Source organism: Eretmochelys imbricata, chromosome 11 (genome assembly GCF_965152235.1).
Source record: "Eretmochelys imbricata isolate rEreImb1 chromosome 11, rEreImb1.hap1, whole genome shotgun sequence".
Taxonomy (NCBI): domain Eukaryota; kingdom Metazoa; phylum Chordata; order Testudines; family Cheloniidae; genus Eretmochelys; species Eretmochelys imbricata.
Window position 1 is genome coordinate 2,110,989 of NC_135582.1, and position 22,953 is coordinate 2,133,941.

Below are 22,953 nucleotides of genomic sequence, written 5' to 3' on the forward strand. Positions count from 1 at the left end.
CTGGCCCGGTGGCGGCCGGGGCCCGAGGAGGCGGCCGGGAGGGGGCAGCCCGGGCGCCACCCTGGCCTGATGCGGGTTCGCCGGTGAGGGAGTCCGGCCGCATCCCCGCTGAGTCTGTGTGCGTCGCCCCCCGGCGCAGCCCGGCCCCCAGGCCTCGGGGCCCCTGGCCGGCAGGGGGGCGCGGCCCAGCCCCTCCCCGGGGGCTGGACGGAGACCCTGCCCCAGCGCCCGCGGCCGGGCAGCCCGGGGCCGGCTCAGAGGCACAGGCTGAGCTCCTGGTGCACGCGGCATTTGCGGCATTGCACCACGCAGCACCAGCGGAAGCGGCAGAGGCAGCTCTCCTCCAGCACCACCGTCTCGGCCCGATGCCCACGCCCGCAGCACAGCAGGTCGCAGCCGCTCACGCCCGGGGCCGAGCCGTTGCACACCCGGCCCCGCGTGCCCGGCGAGCCCGTCTTGCGGTTGGCGGCGCAGAAGTCGGGCGAGTCGGCCGAGTAGACGAGGTCCTGGCGGTCGGGGGGCTTGAGGCTGCGGCCCACGGGCAGCAGCGTCTTCCCGTCGTTGGCGCCCATCACCTGGCAGGCCCCGTTGAAGCGCTGCAGCAGGCGGTCGCCCACCTCGCGGAAGTGCGGCATCTTCTTCCAGCAGGTGTGCAAGGTGCAGGAGCCGGACAGGCCGTGGCATTTGCACTCCGTCCGCGTGTAGCTCCGCACAGCCTGGGGGAGACAGGGCCGCTCAGCGGGGGCCGGCCCCGGCCCCCCCGCCCCGCACTGGGGTCCCCTGCCTGGCCCCCTGGCCCCCGCCCTGCCCCCCGCTCCTGCCTCTGCCCAGAGCCTCTCATCAAACCCCACTGGGACGCCAGCCCCCCCAAAGGAGGGGGGTGTACCGGGTGCTGGACAGCGCGGGGGGACAGGAGTGTCCGGGGGGGGCCATAAGGGTAGCTGGACCCAACCTCACCAGCCACCTGCCAGCAGAGACTGGACCAGTGCCCACCAGAGCCGGCCCGGGGCGCGGCTGGGGATGGGCACCAGGCCAGGGAGAGCTTGGCAGGGGCTGGGCACGGGCAGTGCCCAGGCAGGAGAGTGGGACTGAGGTCACTAGGTGAGCCTGAATTGGGAAGAATAAAACTTGGTTCTGCAGCAAGGGCCGGAGCAGATTTGAGGCAGGGGGGTTTAGAACTGGGGTGGGTGTCAGGCTTTCCAGGGCCGGGCAGGCACCCTGCCGGGGGGGGGGTGGGGAAGGGTCATGGGGGAGGGAATTGTTGGGGGGGGAAGGTGGGTGTGTGCTGGTGGGTGTCAAGCAAAGGAGCACCTAGGTGTGGTACATGGTGCATGCTTGGAGGGCAGCGTGCGGCTGTGCCTGGACAGTGCAGTACTGGAGGGCCATCGGGTTGGCACTCAGTGGGCAGCGTGGCCAGGCAGCGCCGTGGCAGGGCAGGGGAATGGTACTTGGTGGGCAGCATGGCCAGGCTATGGGAGGGCTGGGGGGGGTTGATACTCAGTGGGCAGCGTGGCCGGGCAGCGCCATGGCAGGGCGGGGGTTGGCACTCAGTGGGCAGCATGGCAGGGCAGGGGAATGGTACTTGGTGGGCAGCATGGCCAGGCCATGGCAGGGCCAGGGGGGGAGCTGGTACTCAGTGGGCAGCGTGGCCAGGCAGGGCTGTGGCAGGGGAGGGTGGTACCTGGTGGGCAGCATGGCTGGGCAGGATCATGGCAGGGCAGGGATTGGTACTCAGTGAGCAGCGTGGCCGGGCCGTGGCAGGAGCTGGTATGCAGTGGACAGTGTGGCTGGGCAGCACCGTGGCAGGGTGGGTGGGTGGAACTTCATGGGCAGTGTAGCAGGGCGGGGGGATGGTACTTGGTGGGCAGCATGGCTGGGCTATGGCAGAGAAGGGGGGGAGTGTGGTTAACAGGTGCCCTGCTCATTGCATGGGGCGGGGTGGGGAGGACGGGGTAGGGGGGCCGGCCTGGCGGTGGCAGGGCAAGGGGGAGTGTGGTTGGCAGGTGCCCTGCCTGTCGGGTGGGGCGGGGATGAGGAGGACGGGGTAGGGGGGCTGGCCTGGCGGTGGCAGGGCAGGGGGTTTGGTTGGCAGGTGCCCTGCCCATCAGGTGGGGCGGAGGTGGGGAGGACGGGGTAGGGGGGCCGGCCTGGCGGTGGCAGGGCAGGGGGGAGTGTGGTTGGCAGGTGCCCTGCCCGTCGGGTGGGGACGACGGGGTAGGGGGGCTGGCCTGGCAGTGGCAGGGCAGGGGGGAGTGTGGTTGGCAGGTGCCCTGCCTGTCGGGTGGGGAGGACGGGGTAGGGGGGCTGGCCTGGCGGTGGCAGGGCAGGGAGTGTGGTTGGCAGGTGCCCTGCCCAGCGGGTGGGGCAGGGATGAGGAGGATGGGGTAAGGGGGCTGGCCTGGCAGTGGCAGGGCAGGGGGGAGTGTGGTTGGCAGGTGCCCTGCCTGTCGGGTGGGGAGGACGGGGTAGGGGGGCTGGCCTGGCGGTGGCAGGGCAGGGGGTGTGGTTGGCAGGTGCCCTGCCCAGCGGGTGGGGCAGGGATGAGGAGGATGGGGTAAGGGGGCTGGCCTGGCAGTGGCAGGGCAGGAGAAGTGTGGTTGGCAGGTGCCCTGTTCGTCGGGTGGGGAGGACGGGGTAGGGGGGCCGGCCCGGCCTGGCAGTGGGCTTACCAGGCGCCCGGCCTCATTGTTGTGCAGGTCGATGAGGGTGCGGATGTCGCTCTTGCCCTTCTTCCGCTTGGCGTCCATGAACTGCCGGGACTTCTCGTAGCCGAACTCCACGTCGTCCCCGCAGCCACCCCACTCCCAGGTGGAGCCCTCGGGGCCCGGGCCGGCCGTGGGCAGCGGGGGAGCCCGGCTCCGCGTCCCCTCGCAGCTGCACTGCAGCAGCTCGCCCATGCTGCAGGCCTGGGTGACGGCGTGGCTCACGCCGGCCGCGGTGATGGCGTAGACGAAGGCCGTCTCCCGGATATCTGGGGGGGGGAAGCAGCATTAGCCGGTTGCCCCCGGGGCGGTGGAGGCAACCTGCCGGCAAGCAACGCGAGGGGGCGCTGTGCTGCAGGGTCACTGGCTGGCGGGTACCCCTGGGGGGGATTTTGCCAGGGGCTGGGTCGTGACCACCCCTCCCAGCTCGGGCAATGCCACTCTAACCCTCCCCCCTGCCCTGGCATCTCCCCTTCCTGCCCCAGGCTGCCGTGGGCTGTGTAGCGGGCACCCTGTGCTGCCCCAGAGGTGGCTGTTGGTCTCCTGTCACCGGGGGTGGGGGGGGTCCCTGTGTCTGGTTTGCAAAAGGCTCTGCCGGGAGAAAGAGGCTTGGAAAATGTAACACCCCCACCATGAGGCCTCCCTCTGCACAGGGGCTCACTGGTCACTCTCGGACCTCGGGGGCGGGGGCAGGGGGGTTCTGTGGGGCAGGTGGGGACAGGGGCTCGGGGTTGGGGCTGCGAGGCAGGTTGCACTAATGCTTTGAGGCAGGATGGCAGCTGGGGGGATGCTGCAGCTTGTCCAGCCTGGCCAGATTCCCTTCACTGTCCCGGAGACCCCCCACCCAGTCCCTCCAAGGAGGGTTAACCCCATCCCCCACCCCAGGGGCACCTCCTGGAGCCAATGAGGGGGGGGCATAGATCAGAGTCGCCAGAGGCTGTCCCCCTGTGCAGCACCCCAACCACGGAATCAACACCTCTCTTGCCCTCCCACCCCAACTCCCTGAGCCCCCAAAAGCATGGGTCCCCACCTCGAGCTAAAGGCAACTCCCCATTAGTTACAAGCAGTACAGGGACTTTGACCCTCAGCTGAGCGGTGCTGACTGCAGCCAGTAGAGGGCAGATGCGAGTAGCTCAGCATTGTGTCAGTGACGGCTCTGAGCCTGCAGGGGGCGCCAGGAGATCCCGGCAGCTAATGCCCCAGATGGCCTCAGCTCCCCCCTGCCCCAGAGCTGCAAAGTCTGAGAGTCCAACTGGGGGCTGGCTGGGAGGTGACGGAGCTGGGGAGGCCCCACTGGGGCCCACCCCCTCCTGGGGCACGTGCCAGGCTGCCCTGCCCGGTGCCTCCCCATGGGGCGAAGCTGGGGCGCTCACACCCCCCCCACTCTCCGAGCAGCAGCCTCCGCCCTGCGGGATTATTTCTGATGAGCGTGTTCTCCCCATCTCTGCTCCGGGACACGAATTCCAAGCATCCTTCCCCTGCCCGGACCTGCTCCGGCAGCCCCAGCGAACGATTCGAGCAGCATCACCCCCTCGGCTGCTGCTCTGGCACTGCGGCACTTACCGCAGGGTTTGGGGCCCATCCAGCGCTCGGCAGGGCCCCCAGCCCTCCCTCTGCAGCCCATGTGGGAGCCCAACTCCTGGCCCCGGCGGGGCTGTGGGGCCTGGCCATGGGGGACACTGCACTAGCCCCGTGGGTCCTCGTTCAGGATAGCCACCCCCATCGGACCAGGCGATGCCCAGATGCCCAGGGAGAGACCAGCCCTGGGCTAAAGACGACGTGCTCGGAGACAAGAGAGCGGGCTAGGAGGGGCACCGCTGTGACGGGCACAGGCTGGGGGCGTGGGGAGCCAGGGGAGGGGATGTGGCGACGGAGTTGACCTGCCTCACAGATGCATTTGCACTGGGCCTGTCACCGTGGCATCTGGGCACAGAGCACCCAGGAGCGGTCGCCCAAGGGGATCAGAGCCCCCAGACTCTACTGTTCTCAAAGCAGGGGGTCCCCACTCACTGGTTTCCAGACACCAAGCTGTCTACGCTTGCTGCTCCGCGCCTGGGTCTCCGCTGTGCCGTCTCATACGGCCAAAGGGTCGGTCCTGTGCCTGCTAACGCAGAACCTAGCTCAGGCGTGGGGCAGACCCCTCAATGCAGCAACTCTGCACAGGACCCAGGCATCCTGGTGAGCTCCCCACGGCGTGCTCTGCGTCCAGAAGGGCGAGCATGAGCTTCGGCCGTGCATGTAGGGAACGTGTCCTGGAGCCGGCGTCACCTCGGCACATGGCATCAGCCAGACCAGGACCCACCTGGAGGCCCCACGTCCAGAACGGCGCCTCATGGGAAAGGGCTCAGAAAAGGGCGCCCAGGCGAGGGCTGGAAAACCTGCCCGAGAGCGAGAGCCGCGCCGGCTCCACCTGGCGAGGTATCCAAGGGAAGGCTGAGCGGTGACTGATCAGCGTTCAGAAGGACCTGCCCGGGAAGGCGATCTCTGACAGCTGATGGTGCTTTGACCTAGCAGATGAAGGGCTAACGAGACCCAGCAGCTGATGCTGGCATTGAAAAAGGTTTGGAGAAGGGCAACTAAAATGATCAAGGGGTTTGGAATGGGTCCCATAGGAGGAGAGATTAAAGAGGCCAGGACTTTTCAGCTTGGAAAAGAGGAGACTAAGGGGGGATGTGATAGAGGTCTATAAACTCATGAGTGGTGTGGAGAAAGGGAATAAGGAAAATTATTTACTTGTTCCCATAATATAAGAACTGGGGGCCACCCAATGAAATTAACGGGCAGCAGGCTTAAAACAGATAAAAAGCAGTTCTTCTTCACTCAGCGCACAGTCAACCTGTGGAACTCCTTGCCTGAGGAGGTTGTGAAGGCTAGGGCTATAACAGGGTTTAAAAGAGAACTGGATAAATTCATGGAGGTTAAGCCCATTCATGGCTATTAGCCAGGATGGGTAAGGAATGATGTCCCTAGCCTCTGTTTGTCAGAGGGTGGAGATGGATGGCAGGAGAGAGATCACTTGATCATTACTTGTTAGGTTTGCTCCTTCTGGGGCACCTGGCATTGGCCACTGTGTGCAGACAGGAGACTGGCCTGGATGGACCTTTGGTCTGACCCAGTCTGGCCGCTCTGTTGTTTTTATGCTAGAGCGACTCAGAGTAGACGTAAGGTGCAAATGTTTAACGGGGACAGGAGTTACCCATTGGACCCCCTGGCGGCCTGGGCTGGGTTCTCCATCGCTTGACGGCGTTCCAGCAACACCGGCTGTGTCTCTAACGGCTCGGCGCTAGTCGGCTGCCTGCTCGGGGCTGGATGCAGGGGTTGCGGGGGAGCTCAGCCATGCTGGTCCCACGGGGCCCCATCCAGGAGTCCTGAGCTGGCATTTCTCATCCTTCTGAGCTCGGTCGTTCCCCGGCGCCACCGCAGCCCCCAGAGCTGCAGGTCCATGGTCCTACCAACGGGAGAACCCCACGTCATTCCCGGTGGGAAAGCTGGTGTGTGGGACAGGGCTCCCACCTCTCCCCTTGGGAGATCATGGCAGGGGCAGGAGGGCAGGGTGGGTTCCTCCTTCTCTTCCCTGTCCTAAGGCAGATCCACGGCCCCCACAGGGCTGGAGTGGGGGTCACAGCACAAGCTGCTGCCCCTCACTGCTTCCTACAAGAGCCTGTGGGAGGGGAGGGCTGCTGGCTCGGGGCTGTGGCCGGGTGAGGCCGTGTGGTGGACGCAGCGGCTGACCAGCACGGTACATGTGCATGGAGCAAAGGCAAGCGTGGGTGCTGCATTCATCACGGGGGTCCCTGCAGTCCCGCCGAGGGGGAGCCCTCAGAACCAGAGCCGGCCTGGCCTTACGAAGTGGGGTCACTGGCACATTTAGTGCCCTGACGCTTGTGGGGATGGGTCTTTGCTGTTCCCTGGGACAGCGCACGCCTCCCTCTGAGAACTTACTGGCCTCAGGGCGGGTGGGAATGGGCATCGCCTGAGAAATCTGGGCACTGGCCCTGCTGGGATAAATGTCTCCAGAGCAGGGAGCCGCCCCAGACGCATGCAGGATGCCCCAGCCCCTTTGCAGCAGCTGGAGCCCCGAGGGAAGGGGGGCGTCTCATTGGGCACACCCGGCAGTGGCATGCACAGGCCCGGGTGCTCCCGCGGTTTGCTAGCTGGGGTAGCCCAGAGGTGCTGCTGCGGCCCTCGGAAGTGACAGTTCCCAGCATGCAATGCTCCATGCTGATCCAGGCAGCCCAGCCGCACTGCATGCTGGGACATGGCGTCTCCACTGTTGCCCAGGGTGTCACTGTGCTGCCCCCAGGGCCCACGGGGCATTCTCAGAGACAGCAGGAAACGCCGCCCTGCCTGGTCCAGCGCTCCATTAGCTCGTAGCACTACAGGGCTTATGACACACAGTGGAAGCACTGAGTCCCACCAGTAGAGGGCAGTGGCTGGACATGCACCTGCAGCTCTGCTGGTTCCTGGCAGTAGGGCCAGCTTGGGCGACAGCTGAGCTGCAGCCAGGGGGCACTAAATTCCCTTGTGGCCCCCCCACCCCAGCTGGGCACAGGTTGGGGGGTTTGATGTCCCCTAGGGTGGCCGGGGGTGGGGGTCCCACATGTGCTCGGACAGGCCCGACACAGGGCCAGGAACAGCCAGGCCCCACAGGGCCAGGGCAGCCCAGCGTGGCAGGGGGCAAGCGCCCCCCAGGTCCGGCCATCGGCGGCACACCGCCCGTGCAGCTGCCTACATGACACCGGGGCTCTGCAGGCTGGGGGTGGGGGGTGGGGGGACCGACTTGGCTGCAGCTGGGCCAGGCACCAGCCAAGGGCAGGAGCGAAACTACATCCCTAACCCCTGCTGCCCATCCCAGTGCCCCCTCCTCATGGCAGATCCCCCTGGCCCCCTGCCAGCCCTCTCTACCCCCGTGCCCCTCTCCCGCAGGCTGCGTGCAAGCTATTTGCAAGCCTCCCCCGCCCCCGGTGCCCTCCACGCAGGCGCATGCAGGGAGTGGCGTGGGGGGGGGCATGCCACCTCGGGGCGCAGTAAATCACTGCCAGACGTGGAGGCATTCTTGAGCATTATTAAGCCCCACGGTGGCTGGGAGCATGGGTAATTGGCTCATTACAACACGGGGAGACATGTCCCGGCAGTAAACCTTCGGCCCTGCTGCACCGTGGAGCACTAACCGGCGCCCCCGGGGGCCTGCGCCGTGGCCTGGCTCTCACCCAGGGGAGCGGGCACAGGGAGGTCGGTTAATCACCCCTCGGCTGGCCGGGGGGGGGGCAGTGCTGGGGGGACGGGCTTCTGCAGCTTCTTCCTGGCTCTGGCAGGGCTTCAAGCAGGAGGCAGGGGCCTAGCTGTCCTCCTGGGGGCAGCAGCTTTAGCACCCATCCGCTGGAGGGGGTAGAAACACTGCAGCAACTGCTTACGCCCACCTCACCCACCAAGGAAAGGCAACCACCTCTGGGGTGGATTCTGGCAGCTGATCATCTGTGCAGAGACACTGCCTAGCTGAGCAGGTGCTGCCCTGACCGAGAGAGAGGAGGTGGTGGGGCGCAGCCTGGGAGGCCAGGCTAGGGTCCGTATTGCTCCAAACCAGCCAGCCTCCCTTACCTGGGGGATCCCTCCTTGGGCGAGGAGCCGGGATTGGCCCTGGCCTGAGGGCAGGACCCTGCTGGGGTTCCCCGACACTGCCGCACAGGCTGATCTGTGCCCCACTGTGACGAAGTTTACTTAATGTTTCCTCTGAATAGTGTGGGGGTGCCTCAGTTTCCCCTATACAGTTCTTGAGTGTCTGGGTGGTGGGGTAAGGGTGTATGATCCCTGCAGAGCCCTAGAGGGCAGGTGTGTGCAGGGGTCTGGACACAGAGAATGGCCGACACCTGTTTCCTGGCAACTGATGGCCTGGGCCCTTCCCCCCTGCAAGGTGAGAGCTAAAGGGTTGGAGAACAAAGGAATCGGGTGCCCTCCTGGCCCGGGAAAGGGACAAAGCCCAGAGGAGAAGGGGCTGGAGGGAGTTTCAGTTTGGGGCTGTCTGGGACATGGAGTGAAGGGCAGACGTGGTTGTCTGGCTCACTGCCCCGCAAAATGGACCCAGCTGAGGGGTCCTGTTCTCTGCACCTGCAAGCTCTGTGTTAGACCATGTTCCTCTCGTCTAATAAACCTCTGTTTTACTGGCTGGCTGAGAGTCACGTCTGACTGCGAAGTTGGGGTGTAGGACCCTCTGGCTTCCCCAGGACCCCGCCTGGGTGGACTCGCTGTGGGAAGCGCACGGAGGGGCAGAGGAGGCTGAATGCTCCGAGGTCAGACCCAGGAAGGTGGAAGCCGGGTGAGCTGTGTGTCCTGCAGACAGGCTGCTCCCAGAGAGGAGACTGCCCCAGAGTCCTGCCTGGCTTCATGGGGAGCAGTCCCAGAGCATCGCCCATGGACTCCGTGACAACTGGTGGCAGAGGTGGGATCTACTGCACCCCGTGGACGGCGCTTCCCGCAGTAAGTGACTGGGGAGCAGTAAAACGAAGGGGGATTGACGGGGACCAGGCGTGCTGAAGATTCAGAGAGAGACGGTTTCAGGGGGCGGTTAACCCCTGGAAGTGTGTGACCAGAGAGAAGGACTTTTGCAGTAACAGGGTTCCCCTGGGGATTGCAGCGAGCGGTCCCAGGGGCGGAGGAGTCTGCAGCTCGACCCTGGCAAAGAGGCGGTGACCTCGAGAAGGGCTGGCACACTAGGGGTTCTCCCTGGAAACCGTGGGGAGCTGAGAGCACACAGGCCTGTGAGTCCACAACAGCTTGGGAAGAGTGGAGTGATGGCCTGTCACCATCTCCTGAAGAAGGACATTGTAACCCTGTGCAGGAAGAGAGGGTTGCACATTGGAAAGTTCACCAAAGCACAGTTCATCGTGCAGCTGGAGGAGGATGACTGCTCTCAGGGACAGATTCCTGACCCCAAATGGGGCTATAGCAGGATCTGGGAGCAGCTGGAGTGGTAGCCAGGCATCCCCAAGACTCCTGTCCCCGACCAGACGAGGGTCTTCACGATCGGGTTCCCCATCCGGGGATCGGAGATGGACGGGATTGGAGCTGAGTCCGAGAGAACAAGAGGACTGTGAGAGACAGCGAGAGCCCGACAAAGAGCTGCAGAAGCAGCAGCAGCATGAACTGGCGGTGGTGGGGCGGAGAGGCCTAGGGGACCTCCCCGGGGTGAGTGGGGATAGACCCCGGGGGGGCAGTTCCGCAGGGAACCTCAAGACTAAATTGCTGCCCCTGGTTAAGGGGGGGGGGGATGTGGATGCCCACCTCACTGCCTTTGAGCAGGCTGGCGATTTGAACCAGGGGGACCCTGCGGAAAAGCCCCGGTGTCTTGCTCCCTTGCTGGGTCCCAAGGCCATAGACTCCGTCAGCCAGATGGGTGGGGAGGTGGACAGGCTCCCACTCCTGACCCCAACCTATATGTCTGTGTGGAGTTTCCTGGGGCCAGGCCCCTCGGACCCCCAGTGGGAGCGGAAGGTGATGGTCAATGGGGAGACATTTCTGGGGTGGCGAGATCCTGGGACAGAGAAAACTGTTGTCAGGCCCTGGGTGGTGCAGCCTCAGATGCCGAGGGGCTGTGTGAGCTGGGTGAGGGTCCCAGAGACGAAACCCCTCACCCTGCCTATGGCCCAGATCTCTGTGCAGACCCAGGAGGGGTCGGGCTGGCTGGTCGTTGTGGTTCTCCAGGACACCAGCTGCGAGACCCTGTTGGGGGGTGACTGTGTCTCTTTGGGACAGGATCCAGGCCCTGCTCCTGTAACTGCCAAGGGTTTGAATTTGAATCCAGGGAACCAATCGGTGGAGAGGGAAACGGTCAGTGAAAATGCAGATGACCTGGCTGGCAGCAGGGAGGAGCAGCTAGGCTCAGGCTACCTGCCTGCCTGTAACCAGCCCCCTGGGGTGGGTGGGACAGAGAGATGCTCCCTGCCCCCTTGCACACTGGAGAAGGGGCTCAGGGGGCTCAGGCTGGCTCTGATGCAGTGAGGAAAGCAGCGAGCTCGCTGCCTACCCCCACTGGGACAGCCAGGGCAGCGCTGAGCAAGGGGGGAGATAAGACCCCAGCTGAGTGGGGGGAGACACAGGCAGGGCAGGGGATCTGTTGGGAGTGGCAAGGTGCTTGGTAAGGAAAGTTTGGATGAGCCTAGGCAGCCTTGTGCGCTGATGGCTGTGTCTAGTCAGCAGGGTGGGAAGGCGAGGAGAGTGGAAGATGAGTGTCCCTGGACCTTACCTGTTAGCTGGGTGGAGAATTGGGACAGTGAAGGAAACGTGTCTGTGTGTGTCTGGGGTATTGACTTGCCTATGGAGGGAGCTACCCTGATCTCCAAGCAGTTGTCTGTGACCAGCCTTGTGTGCTGGGACCAGGGGAAAGAGATCCCAAGCTGGGTGTCTGGTAAAGGAGAAAGTGTGTCCGGCTCTTCTTGGTCTGTGGAGCAGACAGAAGGGGCCTTGCAGCCTGTGATGGTTGAGGGTCGTGCAGTTGTCTCAGAGTTGGCTCTGGATTCAGCTAAAGCCCAGGAAGGGAAGGGTCCTAAGTTTGGGTCTGCTCGGGAGAATGGCCCTGTAACTAGGTTGCATCCAGTCAGTGTCTATGTAAAATCCCAGAGACCCGACAATTCTGGTGCTTGTATTTTGCCTGTTGCTAGTGTGTGGCTGGGAAAGGGTGGAGCAACTCTGTCTAATCAGGGTGAGATCCTAGCCAGGGCACAAGGAGAGCATGAAGGTGATGTGATTGTGTTACCTACTGAGGGTGTGGAAACCTGTAGCAAGAAGGAAAAGATTCCTGAACTTGTGTGTGGCGAAGGGAAGGAGAATGCTTCTGACCTTTTATCTAGGAAGTCTGTAAGTTTGCCTGAAAGGGGATTGTGTAGGAATCCGCCGGATGGGCCAGAGGTAATTCTGGATGTAAGGGAGACCCAGAAAGAGTCTGTCGTTGCTCAGGAAAGTGTTCCTCTAGAGCAAGTCCTAGGGAAAGAGGGTAAGAGCAGAATTTCTGTGAGGGGTGAATTGTTGCATAGAAAAGCCCTAGGGGGAAAGGAATCCTCATGGAGTCTTTGCAAGCAGTTTACTGCAACTGAAGGGTGTGAAAGTGATTTAATCAAGAAAGTTTCAGTTCCTAACAGCCAGAAATTTTCTGTTGTGAATGGATCCACTGACTTTCCTGTTGAAAGATCCAGTGTGGATAGCTTTGAGAGGGTCTCAGATGAAGTGAAAGCTGTTAAGAAAGTTAAACAGTCCTCTAACCAAGTGGCTGTGTTTGGCCAGCTTGTTGGGGAGAAGACCCAATCCCAGTTTGAGCCCCTAAGGTTTTGGGGTGGCCAAAGGGCATGGGCCACATAAACCTTCCCACATGCGGCCTGCAAATGCTATTGACCACTCCCGACCTAAGGGAGGGCGTGAAACTGGAAGGGCCTGGTGTAACTCCTATCAAGGAACGGGAGAGATGCTGGGGCCTCCATGGGAACGCTGGTGGCTTCGAACTTCCCCAGGTCACCAGCTAAAGTGACCCCGCTCAGTTCAATCTCGAAGGGGGGAGAGATGTGATGAAGTGGGACTGTTCTTAATGTTTCCTCTGAATAGTGTGGGGATGCCTCAGTTTCCCCTATGCAGTTCTTGAGGGTCTGGGTGGTGGGGTAAGGGTGTATGATCATTGCAGAGCCCTAGAGGGCAAGTGTGTGCAGGGGTCTGGACACAGAGAATGGCCAACACCCTGTTTCCTGGCAACTGATGGCCTGGGCCCTTCCCCCCTGCAAGGTGAGAGCTAAAGGGTTGGAGAACAAAGGAATCAAGTGACCTCCTGGCCCGGGGAAAGGGACAAAGCCCAGAGGAGGAGGGGCTGGAGGGAGTTTCAGTTTGGGGCTCGCTGGGGACATGGAGTGAAGGGCAGATGTGGTTGTCTGGCTCACTGCCCCCCAAAATGGACCCAGCTGAGGGGTCCTGTTCTCTGCAGCTACAAGCTGTGTGCTAGACCATGTTCCTGTCGTCTAATAAACCTTCTGTTTTACTGGCTGGCTGAGAGTCCCGTCTGACTGCGGAGTTGGGGGGCAGGACCCTCTGGCCCCCCCAGGACCCCGCCTGGGCGGACTGGCTGTGGGAAGCGCACGGAGAGGCAGAGGAGGCTGAATGCTCCGAGGTCAGACCCAGGAAGGGGGGAGCCGGGTGAGCTGTGTGTCCTGCAGACAGGCTGCTCCCAGAGAGGAGACTGCCCCAGAGCCCTGCCTGGCTTCCTGGGGAGCAGCTCCAGAGCATCGCCCGGGGACCCCGTGACAGCCACGCACACAGCCCCCTCTGATCCTGACTCGGACACTGACGCACAGGCTGATCTGTGCCCCACGCACACAGCCCCCTCTGATAGCCTCCAGACAGGTGGGGACCCACTTCTCCCTCCGCCGTGGGGCTTGGCCCCCTCCCTTTTCCCTTAGACTGGAGCCCCCGCTCCGACTCCCCAGCCCCCCTGTCTCTAGGCGCCGGCCAGCCCCTCCCGCAACAGCACGGGGTGGGGGGAGTTTCCAGCTGTCCTGGGGGTTCCGGGGGGGAGCCTGGCCCCAGGGGTCGCCTTGGCCCCGCCAGCCTTACCCTGCTGCAGGATCTTGCCGAAGTTCTTGCTGTGGCTGGTGCAGTTCCAGCGGCGGAAGCGGAACTGGTGCTGGCATTCCCGCACCCCCAGCCTGGCGCCCTTGGCCACCTCCTGCACGAGGTCGGGCTCCGTCTGGCACAGCTCGGCCTGCTTCCCCGCCAGGCGCTTGGTCTTCCGGCAGATGCTGTTGGGGTCCATGACCAGGGGGCTGCCCACTGCCCTGGAGAAGGGAGAGAGCGGAGGAAGCCGGCGCTGTAGCAGCTGGGGACCGGGGCTGGTGCAGGCCCTGTACGCAGCCCTCCTCAGCCTGATGCCCCCGCGGCCTGCCCTCCCCACCGAGGCCCTTCCCAGGGCGTCCGCTCTTGCCTCGTCCTGTGTCACCCACGGGCCCCGCCGCCTGTCTGCACTGTCTCTCTGCCCCTTGCCATGGGGCTCTCTGTGCGGGAACCCTGTCCCCGAGCCCACCCGTGCTCTCTTCTCCCACAGCGCACGGCCGGGGCCTCATGGGACCGCGAGGAGAGCCGCCTCCTCTCCCCGGCATCAGTGGGTACCCACGGGCAGCCAAGAGCCCAGACGGACCCTGAGCCTCTGAGCCCCCTCGACTGAGGCAGGGGTGGTGATGGCTGGGGACGGCACATCAGCGAGCTCCCGTCTTTCCCTTGGGGCAGCCTGGGCTGGTCGCAGCAGCTGCTCCCCTCCAGGCGCTGGGCTCTCTGGGGAAGCCGGGCACTGGGGAGAGGGCAAGGTGGAGCTGAGGTCCTCCAGGTCTCTCCAGGGAGCCTGCCACCCAGGTGCCGAGCACGGTGGCGGGATGGGATGGCGTCTCCAGGGCCCCGCCGGGGGCAACTCTCACAGCCTGGGAGCAGCTGCCCCTCGATGCGATGGGGGAGCTGCTGGACAGGGGGTGGGAGCCTGGCCCTGCCAGGTCCCTCGGCAGCCCCTCCCAGCCTGCTGTGCCAAAGGCTGCTGGCAGGACTTGCAAGCCTTTGGCCAAGCGACCAGCCCCTGGCTCCACGAGCCCAGCTCAGCTCCGGAATGAGCCCCGAGAGACGCAGGAGGCAAAGGAGGGCGCTGCCTCCATGCAGCTCACACCAGTGCCAGAACTAGGGGCGGGGGGCGGCTCCAGAGAGTGCAGGGGGTGACTCAGTAGGGGGCGCTCTCCTCTCCTGCTCATGCTGACCCCAGTGCCCCAGCATGGTGCTAGGGGGCACCGGGCTGACGGCAGAGCCCCGTGGTAAGAGAGAGAAAATCACTCGCTTATTTCTAATCTGCCCCTGTGCCTGTGAGGTCAACCAGCTGCTGAATTCTCCTGCCCTATGCTCCTGTGTACTGTCCCTGCACAGCTGATCAGCTGCCGGAATCCACCCCAGAGGTGGCTGCCTTTCCTTGGTGGGTGAGGTGAGTGTAAGCAGTTGCTGTGGTGTTAGTGGGTCGAGTAGATGCCGGGAGGAGTGATAGATACTGTAGAAATATCAGCGACTATTGCACTGCCGTGGCAACCCCGCGAGCGAGGGCTCCCCCTCTGCTACGGGTCAGTCTGGGGGGAAGAGGGATGGGGGGTTGAGCAGGGGAGAGGGACCGTTGTGTGGCTGGTGTATTCTGTACACACGAAAATACTGTCCAGCCCCGCGTTATCAGGACACCCTGGTGGTTTCGGGCTCTCCTGGCCCACCAGACACGGGTCCAAATCCAGACCTGGTGTCAATCCCCCCAGGTCACACTGCGTTACACCAGGAATGACTCTGCCTCGATTTCCCCCACGATCCAAAGAGGGAAAGCAGCCTGCGAGGGCCTGATCCTGTTCTCACTGAGTGGGGTGTAACTCCGGAGTAACTGCAGTGCAGTGTTCTCCTTGTTCTGGGTTCAGACAGCACCTGGCACGCTGGGGGCCTGGCCTGTGAGTGGATCACGGATCAATACTCGTTCATAGCCGTGCCCTGGGTTGACACCAGCATTGCTGAGATCCACGTCTGGCCCTGCCCCTCTTGGCAGAGCTCTACAGGGCCGTGCGCTCAGACACAATGCCAGCCAGGCCCTTCGCCAGGGCAATGCAGCGAGCAGGGCACGCTACAGGCAGCCTGGCTCAATGGCTAATGTACCAGGCTGAGCATCAGGAAAAGTGGGTTCTAGTCCCAGCTCTGCTTGTGGCAAGCCCTGTCCCCTCTCTGTGCCTCAGTTTCCCCTCCAACTCTTTGCCTGCCCGGTTTATTTAGCTCCCGAGCTCTTCGAGGCGGGGGCTGTGTCTCGTCGGGTGGCTGCACAGCATGGGCACCGAGGTGCTATTACAACAAGGTGCTGGGGGCAGGCACTTGTACCCCCCTGCAGAGCGGGGCCCGGCTGAGCCCAGCCCTTGATTCCACGGCGTCTCAGCCCGGGCCCCGGGTGGGCAGTGCCCGGGGCGGGCTGCAGCGTGCCGCACATTCTTGGAATGTCTCCTCCCTGGGGGAGGGAGGCGCTTTTGCAGCAGGGGCTGTTCTCTGTTTACCTTGTGGGAGAAGAGCCGAACGACCTTGCCCGGCGATAAAGCCCCAGGAAGACCCCTGGCTGCTTGCCAAGTTCCTCCCCAGCTCCCAGGCTTGCCTCCCGATGCCCCACCATCAGCCTCCAGCGACAAGGTCAAGGGATGCTGCAGCCCGGGTGTGTGTGAACGGGAGGGATCAGCCCGGCCTTCTGGCTCCTGATACTACAGCTGCCTAAGGCGGGGGCCTTAGGGACGATTTATTGATTCTCCTCCTATGAGGGTCAGGACAAGAGGGTCTTCGGGGTGGGGTGGGGGGTGGAATAAGCCGATTGTGGCAGCTTGGAATCATGGTGCCCATTCCGCACCAAGCAGCAGCCTGGGGTCCGACACGGAGACAGGCATGGGGGGGACCCCCGACTGCCTGCCCCAGCCCCCAGCTCTGGTTTGCTGCCCAGCCCTCTGCCCTCAGCTCCTCCCCAGGTCCTGAGAGCGGCCCCACAAACCAGTCCAGGCCTTCCCGCTCTGTGTCCAGAACGGGAGAATCTGCCCACGGCAGAACCGGGTTGGGAAGGATTCGATTTTTGTGGGTGAATGTCGATAAACGTTGATTTCACACAACTGGCCAGTAGCACTTGAGCTTGACCAGAACAAGTCTTCACCATCCACTGCCATTAACTAGCACTGGTTCCCCTCCTTCCCCCCGGCCCCCGGCATTGTCCGACCCTCTGTAACTTCCCACAGCCCTGCCAGTCTGAATCGGCTACAAATAAATATCAGTATCGCTCTTCAAAACTACAAAAAGAAAAACCAAACTCTGCCCAGCCTGTATCTACCGAGGAGGGGCCGGGGGTCAGTGGGGCGGGGAGGGGTAACCCTCCTTCATACAATATAGGGCTTCCCCCACCCCACGGCTGGTCTCTCTTCCTGCTAACACCACCCTTTCAGAGCAGGCACGAGAGACTCCTGCTCTTAGATGGAGAGGTCCAAGGTTCGACCCTCACCGACAACCCACCCAGGCGGGTGGCCACAGGGTAGAGAAGACGGGGACGCCCGGCTACAGACGACCCCGGATTCCCCCTCCAATCTCTCTGCCTCCCCCATGGACTCTGAGCCTTCCTGCTGCCACGCCCATGCCCGACAAGCATCACGGCTGTATCCCGGTGGGCTCTGGCTTCACAGCCCCCCCGCAAGGCGCCCCCTTCTCTGCCACCAGCAGGCTGAGCTCGGATTGCCACCCGGCCCGTGCAGCTGGGCGAGGCGTCCCGAGCCGGCTCAGCCCCCTCCCCTCCGGCAGGGATCGGTGCACGGAACGATTCCTCGGCCGCAGAGAGAGAAAAGCCCCGTGAGGGCCCCCCACAGCCAGGCCAGGGCTGGCCCTCTCCGGGGCTGTGGCCAGTCCTGGGCTGACGGCTCCTGCCCCATCCCGTGGGGAGACAGTGTCCCAGCTTGAGGCTCTTGGATTCGGGCTGCATTTGTCCTTGAGTCTCCTGCTGCTGCTGCCCCCTTAGCCCTCCCAACCCGGCCCCGCTCCTGTCCGTTCCACCCCTCCAGCGGGGTCTACGGGGGCCCTTTAAAGGAGCCCAGAGGCCATGGCCCAGAACAAGGGCATTCTGCGGGCTGTCGTCCGCAGGGCCTGATGGGCGGCAGGGTCCCAGGGAGCAGGTGACTGCAGAGCTACCTAATGCAACTTCCTCAGTCTGCTTGGGCAAGACCAGGCCCAAGCCAAGCCTGGGAGTATGCCCTGACCCAGGGCCAGCTGCAGCCAAAGGGTTTGGGGGTGCCCCGGAGGCGGGTGGGTCAAGGAGCTCTGGGGCAGCCCTGGGGCAGTGGGCAGGTTTTGACCTGCGCTAGTGGGTAGCACCTGGCTGTGGCCATGACATGGTGGGTGCGGGCTGGAGCAGAGGGGGGCCCTGGGCACCTATACAAGTGGTGGGGACGGGACGGGATGGGGGTTGGGAGGGGATGTTTGCTGGAACCCTGCCTCAGTGGGGTGAACGCTGTGGGTGGGGACAGTCAAAGGGGGCTTGTGTCAGGGTCTCTCCTTGCCCTGGAAGGGGAGCAGCTGCCCTCTGGCTGGAGGACTGAGGCACGAACTTATACCCAGCAACGAGACTGCAGACCATGGGCCCAGCAGGGAAACTGAGGCTTGGCCCCACCCGGTGCCAGAGAGGTAAGAACCTGCTGCATCCCCCAGGATGGGGTCTGGCCAATGTATATATGTCTCTAGCTCCTTTAACTCCCAAAGGCAGAGCTGCTCTCCCCTCGCTGGGGATCCAAAGACCCCCAACGTGCTCCACAAACTAACTGGCAATACACAAAGTCCAGCCGTCGCTCCTGCGCTCAGTAAAATGCAGCCACCTCTGGGGTGGGGTGTGGCTGCTGCCTCTGAGCCGTGCTGGACAGGCCTGTGCTCAGGCCAAAGGGCAGGGAATGAGACATGGTTAACCCTGGCTCCTCCACTGGGTGCCCTGGCAGGGAGAGGGCTATAGGTTAGTTCTTGGGTTACAGAACCCGGGCAGCTGCCGTTGACGACCAGGGTCTCGTATGAGCGTCTCTCCTGCATTAGCGAATCCCCGTGCGCAGGGCCCATGACCCGCGGTGGCGCCGTTCTCACTCCATCCAGCAGAGCGCAGCGGTGTGCGTACAGACACACGGGTGGTAACCTGCCCTCTCCAGGGATCGCAAAGCGCTCCCAGCCTCTCCTGCAGGAACCCCACCGCCCCAACACGGGGCAAGGGTATCACAGCCCAGGGCTTCCAGATTGGGAAACTGAGGCACGAAGAGGGGGCGTGAGGCCCCCAGGTTGGCCCTATTATATATCACCCTCGGCCTGTGGCGAGGACCTATGTCCCCTGACTCTGCACAGGAACCATGAGCTGCTCCTTCCCGTTCCTTTCTGGGCCGTGGTCTCTCCGTGCTTCATGTCCCCAGAGCTGCCCAGCTCCGGAGAGTGATGGGGATGGCGCGAGCGAGGGGGGGTGGAGGGGGCGCGTGGGGGTCAGGTACTCTGGGGATTGGCAGGGTCTCTCTGGAGGCGTGGCTGGCTGAGCTGGAGGGGCCCGGACTTTCATTAAGAGAGGACTCTCCGTACTCATCTGAAAATGATGAACCAGCCCGAGGGCCGTTGGACCAAATGCCGAACTGCAGCTCACCCCGGCCTGCTGGCCCGGCAGGGCTGGGACACACACAGCCCAGCAAGCGCAGGGGGCTTCGGAGCCTCTGGTCTCCCTCGCCCCCAGCCCTCAGTACATGCCCCAGGGCTACCCGCCCCCCCAATTCTGCTCAGCTGCCCCCTTATCAGGCCTGCCCTCCTTCCCGCTGCCCTGACGGCCCGGCATAAGCCGAGCTGCGATATTCATTTCCGTCGGGCTCCTGCCTCTCGCAAGGGGATGTCGCTGGGATCCAGCGAGTTGTTTTCCTTTCAAAGCTGGGGCGGGGGGGGCGTGCGGGAGGGTGAGGCGAGGGCTCCTCCACCGCAGCCTGGGCTGTCTGAGCTTGTTCCCCTCTGAACCTGGGGGGATCTATAATTAACACGCCACACCCCTGCCTCCTGGCCACTCCGCCCCCTGCCCCGGTGAGGGGACCCGCTCAGGAATGAGCGGGGCTGGGAGGATGCCCCAGGAGCAGGGGAACGGCCCTGCCAGGCCCTGCCGAGCCCCCTGCTGCTGCCCCTGTTCTTGGCTTGGGCCCTGCCCGGCTGGTTCGCTCACCAGCCCCTCCAGCGTTCGCCCGTATCGCTCTGCACAAGCTGCCAAGCGAGCTCAGTCTCCTCGGCATTTACAGAGTGTTGATCACCACAGGAGCCCCTCTGCTCGCTGTGGAGATGCAGCTACCTCTGGGGTGGAAGGCGGCAGCTGTCACAGCTCACAGCAACGCGAAGCCTTAGGGGCATTTAGGGGAACAAAATTCAGGCAACTCAGCTGGGGTTTTGGCTCTGCCAGAAAGCAGCTGGGGAGGTTGGTTGCACCGCACATGGTCACTGGCCCATTGTTTCCTTCTAAGGACTGACCCACTCCCTGCCGCAGTGGCAGTTCCCTGGAGGTTTGTCATTCCTGGGACGTGTCACTAATTCAGCACAGATCCCTAGATTCCCAGGCCAGCGGGACCTGGTGATCATCTAGACTGACCGGCCATACGACACCGGCCACAGAACTGCCCTAAAGCCATTCCTGGAGCAGCTCCCTTGGACACTTGGGGGTTATAAAGGGTCAGAGAATCCCCCAGGCCCCCTGGTAACTTGTGGCAATGACCCAAGGCGCGGAAAGCATCGTCATTCCTGGCACAGACGGGGAAACTGAGGCACAGCTGTCTGCTAACCCTCGCAGCCTCCCAGTTCTTATCCCGCTGCTGAGGCAGCCCAGCGAGGGGCCCGCTGAAGCCAACGGGAGGCGTTCGGGCACTCGGGGAGTTCTGATGGGGACGCCGCTCCAGGCTGAGCTGCGGCACACAGACTAATCCTTCCTGCTCCTAAGCCCCTGCTGCGCTCAGCATGTGGGGATCTCGGCCGACAAGGGGCTGCCAGAGGTTAGGGGGCTAGCCCTGCGGCTCTGGGTGCAGGCTTCGCACCGTGACTTTGGTCAGAAGTGGCGCCAGTCGGTCCCAGCCACGTCCCCAGCAGAAATTGCCCACCACCCAGCAGCTGGGCACTATTTCCCCGTATCTGCCCAGAGACTCCCAAGGGCTGGATGCCATCGCTACTGCCGGTCAGGAAGTTGGTACATTGTCGGGTGTGTGTGGGGCAGGGCTAGCAGGGGGCTGTGGGTCGGGAGTGAGGGGCACCGGCAGAGCTGTGTGTGGAGAGGTCCGTCTCTCGTGAATGCAAAATTCCCCATAATCCAGCCAGATATCTTGGGGGGTAAACTCCTGATGCGCACACACAAAAATATGTATTCATCTCCCAGCAGTGCCCAGCGGCGCCGTTGGCAGTCTGGGAAGGCACGGTCCCTGCCCCAGCGAACTCCCAAACTCGCATCGGTAGCCGGGGAGGGGCCTGCAATCTGATTCACCCGGTTCAATCTGCCACACAACAAACTGCAGGAGAGGAGCGGTGCTGAGGCTGCAAAGCCCAGAGCTCGGAAACGCCAGGACAAAGCCTGGCCACGCAACCTCAGCTCGGCCCCCCAGGGCGTCTGCATGACGAGACGGGCTGTGATCTCGGAATTAGAGACGCTCTTTCCCCAGGAGCCTGCCCCGGCCAATGCCCGCAATGGCTCAGCCCCATCACGCTGAGTTTTTCCCCAGCCCAGGCTGCCTGGCCCAATCAACCCTTTACCCCAGCCCCAGCCCAGTCTGGTTCTTGTCCCCGCTGCGTTTGAGTGGGGCTGCCTCCTTCTCCAGCATCTTGGGCACCAGCCAAGGGGACGGAAACATGCCCCCACCCAGCACCTTGCGGCAGCTTGTCTCTGCCCCTCGCCGCTCTGCACGGAGGGCACTGTCTCTGCTCTGAGTCCCGGCACTTCAGCAGCCGAGAGGAGCAATTGCAGGGAAAGTCTTAGTCAGCCCTGCAGCCCTGGGGTGGAGCATGCTCAGTCGCTCTGTGGGGATGGTGCCTGGACTCTCTGGTCTAGTGTCGGAGCCGTGGGGCTGGAGCGTGGGGCTGCAGACGGAATCTTCTGAGAATTTAGCTGTCAAATGCTAACAAGTCTCTACCGAGCATGTGCAAGCGGATTTCTTCTTAAAGTCTGGACCAAGTGTTGGTGGATTTTCGCCACGACGGCAAAAGGCAGATCTCTGACACCAAGGCACATTCCCCCGCCCCACTGCCAAATTGCAAGGCCCTGCTCCAAAGCATGGAGGCATTAGCACATTTCAACCAAACAGCGACAGGAATTGGCAGTAAAATGGGCAATCTTAGTCTAATCCTCTGATCTTGTTCTTAGCACCGGCTGAGACATTTCTTGCTGAAACATTCCCCAAAATTTCAGCCGGAAGCAGACGCCAAGTACGGAGGACTTCAGCCAGACTTGGTAAAATCTGGCAAAGTGATAAACAACTGACAGCAGGGTCTTAAAATGCAAGTGGCAGGCAACTGTCGCTCTCGGTGGGGCCGCCAGATCTGTGGACAATCTACCCGTCGCAAGAGCAGCTGGCTAACGGCTTGTGGACACATGAATGTGAGTCCAGGCGAGGGGAGAGGCGGGGCCTTACGGCGCCGTTCCTGCAGGGCGTCCGGCTAGAGGGGTCACCAGGGACAAGGCCTGGGGTGTGGAGGAGAAGCGGATGAATATCTGAGCGAGGCTGGGGGGCGGTGGGAATACATCACTGTGAGATGGGGGAGTCAGTGAAGGGGTTTGAAGGGGGCGGCCATGTGGCTGGAGTGCTGGGGGAGGGAGGCGATCCTGGCCCTGAATTGGCAAAAGACTCATGCTGAAGGGCTTCTGCTGAGCCCGGACCCCTAACAGGTGCAGTTCCTAGGGACTGGGCTCGGGGTTGGAGTCAAGATGGGAGCCAAAGACGGCCTGGGGCAGATCGCACAGTCTCACCTTGTGGAGAAGCTGCAGCAAGGCCTGGCCATGGCCGGGATGTGCCAAAGACAAGTCCCTGGGGTTGCAGGGCTGAGTGATGGGGACACTGGTGGAGCTGGGCCCACATGGGAGAATCGGGTCCCCTCCCATCACATAGGGGGCTTTGATGGCTTCCGCTTTGCCCTCCTCCCTGGAAGGTGGTTCCTTGGCTCCTGCGGCCCCAGCTCTCTCCAGCCCTTCTGCACTGCCTGCCACCCAGCTCCTGGCATCACAGCCCCCGCTGGGTCTCCTAGCCCAGCCTAGTCCCCTCTGGTTGTCGCGCCGGACGAGGGGAGACGTGGCTAACTGCATTGAGATGGGGGGCTGGGGCACCCCACGAACCCTCGATGCCGTTGCCCAAACTGGCATCACAGCAGGCTGAGTTGGCTTGATCGTCCCCTGGGCTGCGTCCGGCGGTTCAGAAACCCCACCAGCCTGCAAGGAGCCCTATGGAATTAGTGATTTATTCCCAGACTGTGACTCGCTCCCATGTGCTCCTTAACGTAGGGACCTCTCTGTCAGCTGCATTGCTTTACACGCAAGGCAGTTGTGGGGAAGCAGCTAACTGGAATATGGCTCACTGAAGGTCATATGCGTGCACTTATACAACTGGCCGAAAAGTCACGTGGCTGGGTGACTCATCCTATTGGCAAATCATCACTTGGACTAAAATCCAGCAGCTCCTGCCAATAGCACCTTCCA

General features: G+C 63.0%; 1 protein-coding gene across 1 annotated transcript in view; it reads right to left on the reverse strand.

Annotated features, from left to right (window-relative positions):
- Positions 1-254: 254 nt before the first annotated feature.
- Positions 255-22,953, reverse strand: part of WNT6 (Wnt family member 6) — a 29,995-nt gene continuing 7,296 nt past the window's right edge. Inside the window, exons 2-4 of the mRNA XM_077830002.1 lie at positions 13,287-13,507; positions 2,670-2,971; positions 255-716 (exon numbers count right to left, since the gene is read on the reverse strand). Coding sequence (XP_077686128.1) covers positions 255-716; positions 2,670-2,971; positions 13,287-13,507 — 985 coding nt within the window. The remainder of the gene's footprint in view (positions 717-2,669; positions 2,972-13,286; positions 13,508-22,953) is intronic.